The 14,913-nt window shown below is 40.3% G+C and overlaps 1 protein-coding gene across 2 annotated transcripts in view; it reads left to right on the top strand.

Annotated features, from left to right (window-relative positions):
• Positions 1 to 3,461, top strand: part of col18a1a (collagen type XVIII alpha 1 chain a) — a 99,817-nt gene extending 96,356 nt beyond the window's left edge. For both annotated transcript variants that reach the window (XM_075479046.1, XM_075479045.1), the window contains one exon: positions 2,059 to 3,461. In XM_075479046.1, coding sequence (XP_075335161.1) covers positions 2,059 to 2,272 — 214 coding nt within the window. In that variant the 3' untranslated portion in view covers positions 2,273 to 3,461. The remainder of the gene's footprint in view (positions 1 to 2,058) is intronic.
• The last annotated feature ends 11,452 nt before the right edge of the window (positions 3,462 to 14,913 follow it).

The following is a 14,913-nucleotide window of genomic DNA, read 5'->3' as shown; positions in this document are numbered from 1 at the left end:
CGTTAGCAACCGTTAGCTTACCTCCAAACGTCATCTTTTTGAAGCTCGTGACAAAACTCTCCGGTACTTTTCAATACTGTTTTGTCTGGCGGCCAGGAGTCTTCTCTGGCTCTCTTCTCTTGCCTTCTGTGCGACAAAAAGCCACAGGGTGAGCAGCAACACGCGCAGCCGTGTTACGATGACCCGCCCACTTCGAGGAGGCACGAAGTGTAATGGAAAGACAACCAAACCGACCTGTGGCAAGCCGTGTAGAGCCGTGTAGAGCTAGTGGAAAAGCGCCATTAGGTTGTGCACAAGCAGGGACTGAGCAGTCTATACTTCTTGAGGAGGTTTAACTCCTTCAGTGTTTTCAGAAAGGTGTTTCATATCTTCTGTGGTGGAGTGTGCAGTTAGCGTTGTAGCCATATTTTGGGGTAGTGACATCAGAACCATTGATTTAAGAAACAGAACAAACCAATCAAGAATGCTGAATTGTCATGGTGTGTTAAGGGTGGACCCAAGTGCAGACACGGACAACAGCAAAAAGTGAAGGTTAAGGATTTATTTTAAATAGAAACAAAAAGCGCAGCAAAGCTGGAATACTGAAAAACTAAACTCAACATAAAACTAAGAAAATAACAAAACAGACAAACATGGACCAGGGACAGGAGTGAGGCGACAAAGACGAGGAATACAGACTAGAGTTTCAGATCAGAAGACAAGACAAGGAATACAGAAGTATAAGACGAGGATCCGGCGAGGAGTGGTGGAACAAGAAAGATATATATATACTGGGGGGGTGATTACTGAAGCAGGAACTGGTGGCTGATTAGTAACAGGTTGCAGGGGAGAGTGAATGAGAGCAGAGGGCAGGAGACAGAGGCTGTGTTCGAAACCGCCTACTACATACTACATACTTGCAAACGGCATACTCATTCGATCAGACAGTATGCAGAGCGTTTACACGCAGTGCACTTCACTCCTGCCTGAGCCGAAATCAGCCGGCCTGAAGCTGATTTCGCTTAAGCTATAAACTCTGTAAATATATAACTTTAGCAACATTTGAAACATTTTCAGGCGAGAAAGTAGTCATTTAGACCCCCAACGTGTTGAAAATCTGACAAAATACCGGCTGTTTACAATTTTGTGCCCACGAATTCGGCGCTACTAAAGCTAGCCGCAGTGAGTAACGCACTTCCGGTTATTTTCACAAAATGAAATACCCGTTGCCTTTTATCATAGGGAAAGCCATTATGATACAATTGGTGCTTTTGTTTTGAAACAGGAAGGGAACCTACCCTCGTTGTAGCTAGCTTGAAACTGCCGTTTTAACAGGAAATGACGATCGGCGACGTCACGTTACGTTGCATCCTGGGTAGTTTGAGTATGAGTAGTAACCTCATGATGCATACCCAACATTTCGGTGAATCTAGTATGCATCCGGGAACTTAAAAAAAGTTAAAGTTAGTATGAGTAGTGGGAGTAGTAGGAGAAGTAGGCGGTTTCGAACACAGCCAAAGAATACACAAAGAGAAATAAAACATAACTGAATACTGATAAAAACAGAACTAGGATAAAACAAGTAATGATCTAATACCGAAAGAACCAAAAGCACTGAACAAAAACGGAACCAATAACCAAGTACAAAAAACCCCACCAAAAAACCCAGATCCTGACATGAGTCTGTGCTGGGACTGCTGTGATGGCCCTGTAGCTGACTCAGCAAAGAAGAATGCTGCACAAGTTTCTGAACGTAATGGACAACACAGCACATCCTCTACACATCATAGTGTCAGACGTTTCTTCAGCTTCAGTCCAACAGTACAGCAGAACAGTGCGTTAGGTCATTCCTGCCCGCAGCAACAAATGCTTGTGAATCATTTTTATTACTCACAAAAAAACCAAGAAAAAACCTACGTAGTAATGGTTTTTTTTTTACATTTTTTTAAATCTAATTTAATTTCAATTACTTTCAGGTTTGTTCATTTAATGCTACACCCTCAGGTGACATGTAGCTGTTGACATAATAGCACCCTTTGTTTCCATGGCTGATTTGCTGTTGTCTATGTACCCTTTCAGGCCTGAAAAGATGGTTTGGCATGGAACAAGCAGCAAAGGCCACAGACAAACAGACCACTACTGTGAAACATGGCGGGCAGGTGACCGCGCTGTGACCGGTCTGGCATCTTCACTGCAGAGTGGCCACCTCCTGCAGCAGTCGCCCAGGAGCTGTTCGGGCTCCTACATCGTCCTCTGCATTGAGAACGCCTTCACATCAGCCTCCAAAAAATAAATCCTGTCCACCCTCCTCGTTTGTTTGTGTATGTTCTGGGGCCTAGTTAAACACTTTTTTTTTTTTTTTTTTTCATATCAAAATATTTTTTTACCCTAACCCCAGTAACGCATTTTTTAAACATGTGGCATCCAGTGAACTGACCCTGTGGCACTTTGTCTGGCAGGGACGCTTAGCGTTGTCTGTCCTCCCCTCCATAAATGCCAAAGAGATGGGTCAAACAGCGGAATGTCCTTATTCTCGAGGGCATTGGCACATATTTTCTTCAAGGGGCAGAACAGCAGCAGAGAAGAAACCCAGCGTTCTCAAATAGTATCACTTTTTTTTTTTTTTTTTTTTTTTTCCAAATCTGAATATTAAAAGGTTATCGTGTGTTGTTTTTCCATTGCTATGTTTTATCTTTTGAACTTTTTTTTTGTTTGTTCATTTTGATTTTCTAGGTATTGACATTTCATATTTTTTTTCCAATTTCAGTGTAGAATTTGGGGTTATAGTGGGGTACAGCAAACTTTTAAGGACTATTCTAAATTTTAAAAAGATAATAGATATTTATTTTTAAATGAAGTTATGTAAGGTCAAAAAAAAAAAGAAAAATTGAAAGAATACCCTCATTTATTTTCTACACAACAAAGACATTTCATTTTTATTCAAAAGAGCCTTTGATCAGAAACTGTGCCTTATCACACACCCAGGCTTTCTTTTCACGGTAAGCTCAAATTGTGAACCATTTTAAGGTTTTATGCATTATTCTGCAGATATGGAAATGTGACCGCTCTTTTTCCCACACGCATTCAGATGCTGGACACAGTTTTGGACACAGATGATAATGATATGCAACAATAATCCCATGTTCAGAGCATAAGATTCCTTTTGAATGTGAGCGTCATGATTCTGAAATAATTTCTTGGTCTTTTGCCATCTTATAAAAGCTGTCAGTGTGTAAGCTGGAAACATTTAGTCTGCTGCCAATATTTGTTGGAATGATTTTGCTGTCTTGAGTGTTAGGGGCTGCGTACTAAGGAGAAAGTTTCTGCAGCGGCCCTCAATTTCCGACACCCTCTTGGCATTCAACTCTACCTTTAGATATGATTTTTTTTTTGTTTCTTTTTATAACAAACTGAAATGTACTGTTTCACCCAGGCACTGAATTAAAGACTTTTTACAAACAGTAATATGATATACAGTACAACTGTCTGCACTGTGTGTTTAATTCTTTAGTTGTTCATCGAAATGTAATCATCTCACCTAAGACTTATGATATGACCGTGATACCTTTTACTCTCAGCTGCCCTGACCGGCTGATTTAATGTTGCACTCTGAGGAGGTTTCTGATTCTGATGTCATTAACACAGATGGTGATGAGAGCCGTACAAGACGCCTCAATTATGCATATTCTCATAACCTTCAGTGTCCTGGGAGATGACCAAATATGAAATCATGAGTAAATAGTTGATGTTATGTATGTGTAAAAAAACATTGGACTCAAACATGTAGTAGTATTGTAGCGGTAGTATTGTTTGCAGTGTTTTATTATTTTTTTAATTACGTTGTTTTGCATTTATTTTGGTTGTTTATCCTCTTGTTCTGCAGTTCTTACTCAGACAGACAAATGGGGATTACTTTAAAAATATAATTAAACATTTTTTGAAAATATTAAAAAATATATATATTTTGTACTGAATAAAAAAACTGTTTTCATGGAGGTGATTCAGCGAGTGAAAGATAAGAATATTCTAAAAATATATCCTAAAACTTTTGCAAAAGGTACACTGTAAATTTAGCATTTTAACAATCATAAGAAAAAGGTTATTTCACACATTGATACCTGTGTAACATCCTCATACAGCAGAGAAATGAGGGGCAGCTACACATATTCCAAACTAGAGTGAGGAAAGCTTATTAAAAAGTGGGTTATCATAGGGCTATGATGGACTTTATAAAGAGTAAGTATTGTAATGTAGATGTTTTTGCTCCTATTTTGCAGAGGTCTTGGTATATCAGGAGGTCTTTAAAAAAGATTTTGTGCCACCATGATTTAATTAAACTTTTATGCCTTTAATTCCTAAGAAGGATATAGATTAAAGACCCATCTAAATGTAGATCCGTTTGCCTGCTGACTTTACACCTTATATATCACCCTCCAAATATTATGCACTTTAATCTAGTGGGCTTAATGAAGAACAGATCGACTGAAAAATGAAAGTGAACTTTGACAGAGATAGTCGACAACAGGCAGGAAAGTGGGAGAGAGAGTGGAAATGAGAGGCAGCAAATGGCCACAAGTCAAACTCGAACATGGGTTGGCTGTAGCGTTCTTATAAAAACACATGACGTATACAAACCAGATTAAAGTGCCACAGCAGGTCCAAAGAAAATAACCCATCCCACATTGATTGGCAGCAACAAACACACCTGACTGTCCCAGACCAGCAAACTGTCACAATTTCTGCTTTTACTGAGCTGGTCACACTTGCTGATGATCCATTATTCTAATTTACTGGATTAGCAGCTCCAGGCTGTTATTTATACTCGTAATTCCTATGGAAGCAGTGAGGGTGGACTTTGATTTGCACATTGCCTCAGCATTTTAGTTTTGTTAACTCAGTATGATATACAACATAATATTTAATATGTTGTTGTTCATCTGAAGTTTTATTTAGATTATTTTAAGGACCAGATGCTTATTAATAATACGAGTTGAAAAAACCTTACAATTGTTAGGTGTACTTTCTTTAACACATGACTTTAGAGGATCCAGTTGTACTTTTCCTTTGTTATTTTCTGCCTGGTGCTCTTCATTCCTCATCAGATGCAGGTGGAATAGATAACATCTGTCTTTGGCCCTCGATAGGGCATGTAGGAAGAGTTGATGTTAGCTCGTGGTTTATAATCAGAACCCTGCACAATTTCTGTTAACCTCCTGATTACAATCATATCATATATAAAGTCCTAATACTTTATGAAATTGAAATATAAAGTGGCTAATTCTACAAACTTAAAAGACTGGGGGAACCCCACCCGCCACCACCCAAAAACAATATTCAATTAGTTTGTTCATTTGCATCTCTCTGCCTCCGACTTCTGTTTGCATTTGGGTCCTCATTTGAACTAACAATGTAATGACCAGCACACATGAGAAAATGTCCCTCAGTCTAAGAGTGGGAGGAGAGGGGTTCAGAGTTCATAGAAACTTATTCTGCTTTATGTTCATCAACAAACATTTCCATGTGGGGATCAGCACCCAACCGTCAGTTCAGTAAGAAACTTGGTCAAAGTGTTGAATGGTGAATTTTTTCACAAGAACAGACCACCAGTAGAACAGAAAAAGAAGTGTTTTAAGTATCAAAAATGAATTGTCTCAGAACAATGTGCCTTTGAGAGATCTATCCATCTTGTCTATCCACATTATCTATCTATCTGTCTTTTAAATATCATGTCCTTCCTTTTCTTTCATCTTCCGTCCGATCTTCCCATGCTTCTATCTTTCTCTTTGGACTCTTATACATTACGTTGACATGTTGTTATAAAAGTGTTGCTTTTGTTTTGGAGAAATCAAGATGTCAAATGAGAAGAGATAGTGTGTGATATGTTAAAATTAGCATTGGCCTTTTATCATCAATATCGGCTCCCTTCTCATGCACTCATTTGCTTCAGGGCTGCATGCCCAGCGGAACTGAACCCAACGTTGCCTACTGATGCATCCATTGTATGAACGTGGAAAAACTGCAACTAGAAAATACGTATGCATATGTGTGAATCAGTAGAAAGCACGTAGTTATAGACTCAGAGGTGCTGTATGGGTGAATGTGGCTTATAGTTTTGAAGCGCTTTAAGTGGTCAGTTAGACTAGAAAAGCGCTATGCAAGTACAGTCCATTTACCATTTTAATCGAACAGCCAATCAGAAGGAGCTGTCTCACCGACAGCCACAATAGTTGAATTGAAAAAACAATGCACCAAAGACAAGAAAGACAGTCGTTCAGCAACACTCCAGATGTGCCTGACAGCTGATAGTTGGTATGACGGCCCCTAAAGGCTGAGTTATACTTCTTTTAACTGCCCTTGCGCTTGTCTTAATGGCTCGAGACGTTTATACTTCATTTTGCTTTGCCGGCGGTTGCGTGTGCTGCGTGGCGATTCACCACCAGGACAGTAGGTGGAGCAGCGGGTTTTTTCAATGACAAGCCTACTACGATGAAAGGAAATTCACCGCCAGGACCTCTTCGGCAAGTCTCTCTTCGAGGTTTTTATAATTATAATAAAAAATTTTAAAAAAAATTAAAAAAGTCTCTTTTCGAGTGGATTCATCATAGACATAATATATATGATATATTATGTCTATGGGATTCATGCTTCTTCTTCTTCACTTTCTACCTTGGCGTTTGAAAACAGCGGTCTTTAATTAGGGGATGAAACCGGAAGATGAACACGCCGCCGGATGTGATGTAGATAGTGGCTTGTGCTCGCGTCCAGAGTGGCTACTCTATAGCTCTGCTCGGGTCTTGCGTCTTGCGTGAAGTTTAGAAAATTGAGGTGACGCACGCAAGCACGCAAGGGGGGGCTTGCAACCGCGCAAGGGCTTGCCTTGCGTCTTGCGTTACCGACTATAAAGGCTGAGTTATACTTCTTTTAACTGCCCTTGCGCTTGCGTCTTGCGCGTATGTTAATGGCTCGAGACGTTTATACTTCATTTTGCTTTGTCGGCGCTTGCGTGTGCTGTGTGGCGAATCACCGCCAGGACAGTAGGTGGAGTAGCGGGTTTTTTCAATGACAAGCCTACTACGATGAAAGGAAATTCACCGCCAGGACCTCTTTGGCAAGTCTCTCTTCCATAGATTCATGCTTCTTCTTCTTGTAAATAGCCGGTATTTTGTCAGATTTTCAACACCTTGGGGGTCTAAACGACTACTTTCTCGCCTGAAAATGTTTCAAATGTTGCTAAAGTTATATATTTACAGAGTTTATAGCTTAAGGGAAATCAGCTTTTCAGGCCGGCTGATTTCGGCTCGGGCAGGAGTGAAGTGCACTGTGTGTAAACGCTCTGCATACTGTCAGATCGATCAAGTAGTAGGCGGTTTTGAACACAGCCAGTGGCTTTCGTCTTGCGTTGCGTCTTGCGTTACCGACTATAAACCAGGCTTAAACCAGGCTTTAAAGCCTGATTCTTACTCGGCGCAACCTCGCTTTGACCAATTCTTACTAGCTGGTCGCAAATGGCGCAAACGGTCACGTGACCCAAAATTCCGCCACGGCCCCTGTCGCAAGCTAAAAAATCCTCACGCGTCGCAAGGGCGCGCACACAACTTTTTTTCTGACTTTGCGCGAGCTCAACCGGTAACAGCTGACCAAGAGAAAGAAAAAATGAAGACTGCAGAGACCGCGGTGACCGAGAGGGTGCGCCTCTACAAACATCTGTACGACACGTCTATGAAGTTACACTGGGACAACGTTTGACAAAGTTTGTCTTGTTGCAAAGGACGAACATTCCACCTTCTCTTCTGTTTTTGCCGCAGCCGCTTAGCTCTGAGATACATATACAGTTCTACACCCAGAGTAAATTCATTCCGCATCAGATGTGCCAGTCTCTGCTGACGTGACACCACAGGTGACATTGTGTATGCTTTCTTTCTGACGCTCGCTGGTCTGGAGAGAACTGCAAATGTGACGCATACTCGGCGCAAACTGCGCTTATGAGCTGAAGGAACTGTGAAGGGGCTGGCGCTTTCGATGACGTCATTAATGGTTCTCGAGCCAGAACAGTTGCGTGGTTGCGCCGAGTAAGAATCACGAGCAGCACGGTGGTGTGGTGGTTAGCACTGTTGCCTCACAGCAAGAAGGTTCCAAGTTCAACTCCCAGCTGGGGCCTTTCTGTGTGGAGTTTGCATGTTCTCCCCGTGTATGCGTGGGTTCTCTCCGGGTACTCCGGCGTCCTCCCACTGTCCAAAAAATCATGCATGTTAGGTTGACCACCTGCTGGTGGTGGTCGGAGGGGCCGATGGCGCTGGTGCATGGTAGCCTCGCCTCCGTCACTGTGCCCCAGGGCAGCTGTGGCTACAATCCAGTAGTCTGCCACCATGAGCATAGCACTTTGAGATTCCGTATGAAATGAAAAGTGCTTTACAAATGTAATTGATTATTATTATTAAGCTTGTACTCCAGGTCCTGACTTACCATGACACGTGTTGGCAATTAGGAGACAATATAACTGAACACTTTCCCCACCTTTGCTCCTATGCTGCTGTCCTCTAACTCAGACCACTGTTGCAAAACACAGGGTTTTTTCTAAATAAAAGTACCCCATAATACATGAATAAATTGTCAATTTATCTACAAGAAAAAAATATTTCTGGTGACTTTTGAAATTAGGTCATTTGTCATATGTGATGGCTTATAAAATCAACTTAAATCTCTTCCTTAAACTTAGGAGGCATTTGTGATGGTATAAAATTAAGGAGATTAATTCAAATGACTCAGAGTCTATCTAAATTGGTACTTTAAAATGATCCCAACTTATCAGAGTTTCCAAGCTTTAGACTTTAGTAGTTGATGGTATCCTGTCTTTAATACGGCCAAACTGTAACAATGTGTCGGCTGAAGTAAAAGATAATGAGATCAGTTACATCATTCAGCTGTATAAGTTACTTTTAGTACAACTAATTCAACAACAAAGTTTTTCAGCATTTCGAGTACTCAGTAGAGGTCTGCCATTCTGAAGCAGATTTTCCTCTACATCAAGGTTAAAAATACATCTTAAGAGACATCTGATATATACTAAAAGGAAATGGATAAGAGGGCACTTAGCTAATCCATTATCTTACATTAGTTTTGGCCTGTCTCTTTATAACCTTCTTCCTTTCAGTATCTCCAAATCTGAAAAAGGACCAAGTCACATTGCATCTGTTTGATCATACAAAGACTGATCTTGGGTATTTAACTACCATGACTTGTTTTATTAATCATTGCTCGCAAAATTAAAAGAGACCTTTTTCTCCGCCAAGTTGACAAAATTTCCCTTGGTCCTAATTAAATGTCTGCGTCACAGTACAACAGCATTTCCCTTTTTAGCCATGTCTTTACAGCTCTTTTTATTGCAGCCTGTTTTAGGGATGCAAGTGGGCCACTCTACTCCATTCCACCACCCTTTTCCTCTTTTGAGATCAGCTTTATAATACCATGCAAATGGAAATCTGGACACAAATTACATTAAATAAACCAAGTTATTTATGACTGCGTGTGAGAGCATACAGTGCCCTGCCAGAGAGCTCTCACGACCACACTCCAAACTGATAGAAAAACACCCGAAAGGCAAAAACTAAGACTTCCCAGGCAGAGGACACACACTGTGGTTGAGCTATCCTCTAAGTCACTCACTTTACAGGGTTCACTACATAGCTGACTCACGAGGTGATGGAAGCAGACAGCTGCAGATGCATTATGAACACTACTTGAAAGCAGCAGTACTTTATAATTGATGCAGGATATTTGCAGTTTTGTGTTGCATAAACAAGAGGTGTGTAACTGTCAGGATAGGTACAAATGCGAGGTGATGATTAGCACAAGTCACTGTTTTTGGTTGAGAACATGATCTAATTGAAATCTCTCTACACAGTTATTTTGTTCATTTAAATGTCACCACCTACACAAACAACGGAACTTGATCAAAAATAAAAAGTGCTGGGGTTGCATTTAACAACAAACAAATAACTCAGGACTACAAAAAAATTAGAAATATAGATTAACAGCGTCCATTATTAAACTAGCAAGCTAGAAAAGACCCAGCACCGTCACAATAAATCTTCGTACATCTCTTCTGTGACTTCACTGTATGTTGTGTTGGATCTGGGAATTCTGGATAGTTAGTGTAAACGGACTGGAAATTAATAAAGTTAAATGATTTGAATTTTAAGTCAGTTGATTTTAATAAGATATTAGAAACTTTGGAAAAAAAAACAACTACATATAAAGCTCGGTGTTTGCTGTGAAATATCAAATATTTTCAAGTCAAAAGGCTCAAGTCGAAGTAAAGTTGCAGCTCAATGATGTTAAAGTCTGAGTTGAGTTCAAAGTCCTCTATGACTCTATCACGTTAAGTCAGAAGTCATTCAAATTATGACTCAAGTCTGATTCCAATCCAAGTCATCTGGCTCGAGTCCACACCTCTGAGAAAAAAGATATCCCACCTGAAGTGGGATTGAGACAGCTGAGAATTCTCAATAGATAGGAAAATCTCAGTGGGGAGCTGTGAAAAGCTGCCTTTAGCTAGTTAGTGCTAACAGCATCGGCTCACTGGATCATCTCCTGACTCCAGACCGCAATAAATGATGGTCTATTTTGACAAATGTAGTGTTCAGTACATTTGTACACTTTTTTTGTTGTTCCATGTGATGAGTTAGTCGTACACTATAGCCATATTGAATGAAATGTTTCGGTGGACATTTCAGACAGCATTACAAAGTGCTTGACTCCCTACATGGAGGACTATACAGTGAAGTAATGGACAAGTTGAACACAGCCACAGTCATCAGAGCAGTAAACCTGGCCAGAGGTGCAAGGGAATCGAGTTGATCCTCATCCCAGAGAGTCAGTGTTATAAAAGAGAAAAAAATGAGGGACCTGCGGTTTTGTTAACTGAGAGGGGGCAGCAGTCAAGATGGAATGCGGTTACAGTGAAGCTGCAAACACAAAAGCTTACTGTACTTATACAATGGCCAATAAACAGGTGTCCCCCATTTTCAGGGACAGCCACTCTCATTTTGTATCCTATTCCTGGAGCTGTCCCCAGAAAGGTCTCCACTTAGAAACCAAAGCACAAAGCGAAATGAAGTGTCATGTAGCCAAACCACCAAGCCTACCAGCTGATGTTTCAGTCAGAAGGGGTTGTCCACACAGTGGCTCCATCTAGCAGCTTTTCATTCTAATTACATGCTTGGTTTGCTTTCTTTACTCCCCTCCACCCCCTTTTTTTTGTTTTCTCCTGCTCTTACTTGACTCCGAATCACCGAATGGCTTTTCAAATTGAACAGTTATCTGTCTTTTTTTAGAATAAGTACATTTTTCTATTACCAAAGGGGTGCTGCCATTGTGTTTGTCATTCAGGTAGTCTGTCTTTCATGAAGAGAGTAGACTCCTGAACTATTGTAAAAAAAAAAATGAAAAAAAAAAGGCTGCGGACAAGCAGCACTGCTCTCATAAGGTAGCTGGAGGGCAGGTCCAGCAAAGTCCAAAGATATGTAAATAAGAAATTGGTGTTTGACCAGCTGTTTTTTTTTTTTTTTAACTTCCTTGTTTCTATTCTCTCTGTGTTTACGTTCAGTGTCACTCTCTCTTTCACTCACTGTTTGGTTAGGTTTTAGCAATATAATTTATTGGTTATGTTTTGGAAATGAAACACCATAGTTGAGTTAAAAGAAAAAGACTGTGGTCAGTTTAAGATACACAGCTTTCAAATGTCAATCCAGTTTGTGTTGAAATCCAACACAAAACACAAACTTCTGACTACTGTATATTTCTTTAGTTCCACATGACAACACTGGAGTTTATCAAAAGTTCATTCACAATAACACAGTGAACTATCATTTTTGACACAGTCTGCTACGGTGGCTGACACGTGCAAACGCATTGCAAACAGCAAAACATATCCAACACCAAAACACATACAAGAGAGAAACGTGCCGCTCATGTCAAAACACATGCAAGTTCACTCAAAACACATACAAGAGAGAAACGTGCCGCAAACTTCAAAACACATGCAAGAGAGAAACGTGCCGCAAACTTCAAAACACATGCAAGAGAGAAACGCTGCAAGTTCACTCAAAACACATACAAGAGAGAAACGCTGCAAGTTCACTCAAAACACATACAAGAGAGAAACGCTGCAAGTTCACTCAAAACACAACGGAAGTTCGCCAGTCCACTATGGCCAATCCACTATCCTTTGGGATATGGGAGATAAGAGAAGTAACGAAGGAGTGTCAGAAAGGTGGTGTTGAGGGAGGACACGGATGCGGACTTAAAAGGAAAACTGGATTTATTTTCCAAAAAACAAAGTGACAAACCAAAAGCGCGGCTTAGCTGGATTAAAAAAACAGACTGTGCATGACATGGAATAAATACTTAACTTAACGAAGGGAACGCAGAACATGGAACGTGGAACATGGAACAGGGAAACAAGGCAGGAAGGTCAGGTAACGTGGGGTAAGAGACATGGGAAATGGTAACAGAGGCAAAGATCCGACAAAACTGACAGGGGAGGCAGGAAACTAAATAGATGGCTGGGAGTGAGTGCAGCTGAGGAAAAAACACAGGTGAAGTGAATGAACCTAATGAACAGAGTGAAGGGAAACTAAGGCAAAACTAAACATGGACTGACAACAAAAGCATAACCTAAAACATGAAAACTAAAAAATGAGTCCAGGGGCGTGACAAGGAAAAGAAAGTCAAAAGGTACGTTGTCCTTTATGTCTTTTTTAAACACTTGAATCTCCCACAGTCAATCCCCTACCAGATAGGGCCTATCCCACACAGGTCGAGACCCCCTAGTGGCCTGGCGAACTTCCGTTGTGTTTTTCTCTCTTGCATGTGTTTTGAAGTTTACAGCGCGTTTCTTTCTTGCATGTGTTTTGAAGTATGCAAGAGAGAAACGCGCTGCATGTGTTTTGGCGTTTGCGTCGCATTTGTGTCGTGTGTGCTCCGGTCGTTTTTTGTGATTGCCGCATTTTTCTCTTGCTTGTGTTTTTGAAGTTTGCTAGTGTTTCTCTCTTGCTTGTGTTTTTGAAGTTTGTAGCGCGGTTCTCTCTTGCATGTGTTTTGGCGTTTGAAGCGTGTTTGTGTCGTGTGTGCTCCGGTCGTTTTTTGTGATTGCCGCATTTCTCTCTTGCAGTGTTTTACTGTTGGATTCGTTTTGCCGTTTGCAACGCGTCTGCACGTGTCGGCCACCGTAGTCTGCAAAGACACATATAAAAAAAATTCATGGGACCAACATTTATAAATAGGTGTCCTTTACTTTCATAGATAATAAATATGGATAGTTTCATTATGTCTTCACAGTAAAAAGGTCCTTTGTCTTTAAGAATGATCATTTATTTATCAATCAAAGATAGGGATATTTTATGTAGTGCTGTATCCTCTAAGGTCATTGTAGTTTACACTATTTACAGACAGATCCATGCAGTCTGCAAACATGAAACATTATGTATTAGCTTGTTGTTAAGATAGTTATTTTTCTTATACTGAATAATCCTGTATTGGTGTATAAGTCTGTACTTGAATACTTATGGGATCAGTGTCTTTCAAGTAAGAAGAAATCAACTCAAAAAGACATTAGGAGGAAAGATGCAGAGCCTCAGGGCAACGTTTTCTGTGACATCATTTAAGGATCAGGACGCAACTTTATCTACTTACCCACTGTATAAAAAAAGCAAGATAACTTAAAAATAATCAGCAAAATACAGTAGTTTCCCACTCAGTTTCATCAAATCCGTTTCTTAAGCATCGCAGCTTTATGAGAGCTATAAGACTTATATTAATTGACTGCGGGGCTCAGTGTTGCAGCAGCATCCCTGGCTGACAGAAAAATAAACTAGCATCATAACTCCTGTCCAATTCCTCAGTGTCCTTGGTTGAGTAAATCTTAAGAAATAAAAAACATAACTCTTTGAGTGGCATGTTATTTATTACAGTCTTCTTGACTGATTGAGGTTAGAGTGGGTGGGGGATGACTGGGATGCAGTAACCCACAGCTGCAAAGTGGGATCACACTAGCTGCCTGAGGACAGCTATATTTAGTGGGTGCTAAGTAATAACTAAGTACAGTGAAATGATCCAACAGTGGTAATAACACAACAAGGTGACAACCAGATATTGGGCGACTTAATTACGTTTGGGGCGGAAGCGAAACGCCACCATTGTCAGATCTCTAGGCTGTATTTATTCATCGGTGGTGACTCACTGTCAGATCAAACCAAATCTAACAACATCTTAGCAGTGTTGTTCCACACCAGCTACTTTGTTCTGTGGTCTTCGTATGCGTTAATCTGAGATACAGCAGAGAATGTCTATTAGTCTGATATCAATCTGAATTTATCTGCAGGAATGTGTGTGTTTAGAAGATACATTTTTTGTAAATGTTTTCAACTATATGTTTTACGTTTTTTACAAAATGCTTTCTGCTTTTAACTAAAAAAAACAATATTTCCAATTAAAGTTAAGGTCTCCTAAAACAACATTTGTGTAATAACTTAAGTTCTTAAGGCCTTATGCGAGGGTTCACATTTCACTGACATTTCAACAGATAATGAGTAACACTCTCCCTGTCTTTTAATCCCCTTGTGAATCTTCTGGCATTCAAGCGTGCTTTTTTTTCTCCTCCTGTCTTTAAATATTTGATGAAGGGGAAGTTATTCCTGGCATTATGAAGATAATCTTTGACCACTTCGTCATACCTGCCCTGTCTTTTACACTGACCCAGATATATTGCATTTTTGTCACTTTTTATTTAGAAAGTAACTGGGAAGCATGAAAGCAAAGCCTATCACAGACACTTCAGAGCCAGAATGCTTTCTGCAGAAGTGAAAAGACTTATAGCCCAACCTGTTCTAACTTTCTATGACCTTTTCTTAATTGATTGAATGGAATTAATTCCAT

The sequence above is a fragment of the Odontesthes bonariensis genome, chromosome 12 (genome assembly GCF_027942865.1).
Source record: "Odontesthes bonariensis isolate fOdoBon6 chromosome 12, fOdoBon6.hap1, whole genome shotgun sequence".
NCBI lineage: Eukaryota > Metazoa > Chordata > Actinopteri > Atheriniformes > Atherinopsidae > Odontesthes > Odontesthes bonariensis.
Note: the sequence above shows the minus strand (reverse complement) of the source record. Positions and strands in the feature narration are given on the sequence as shown.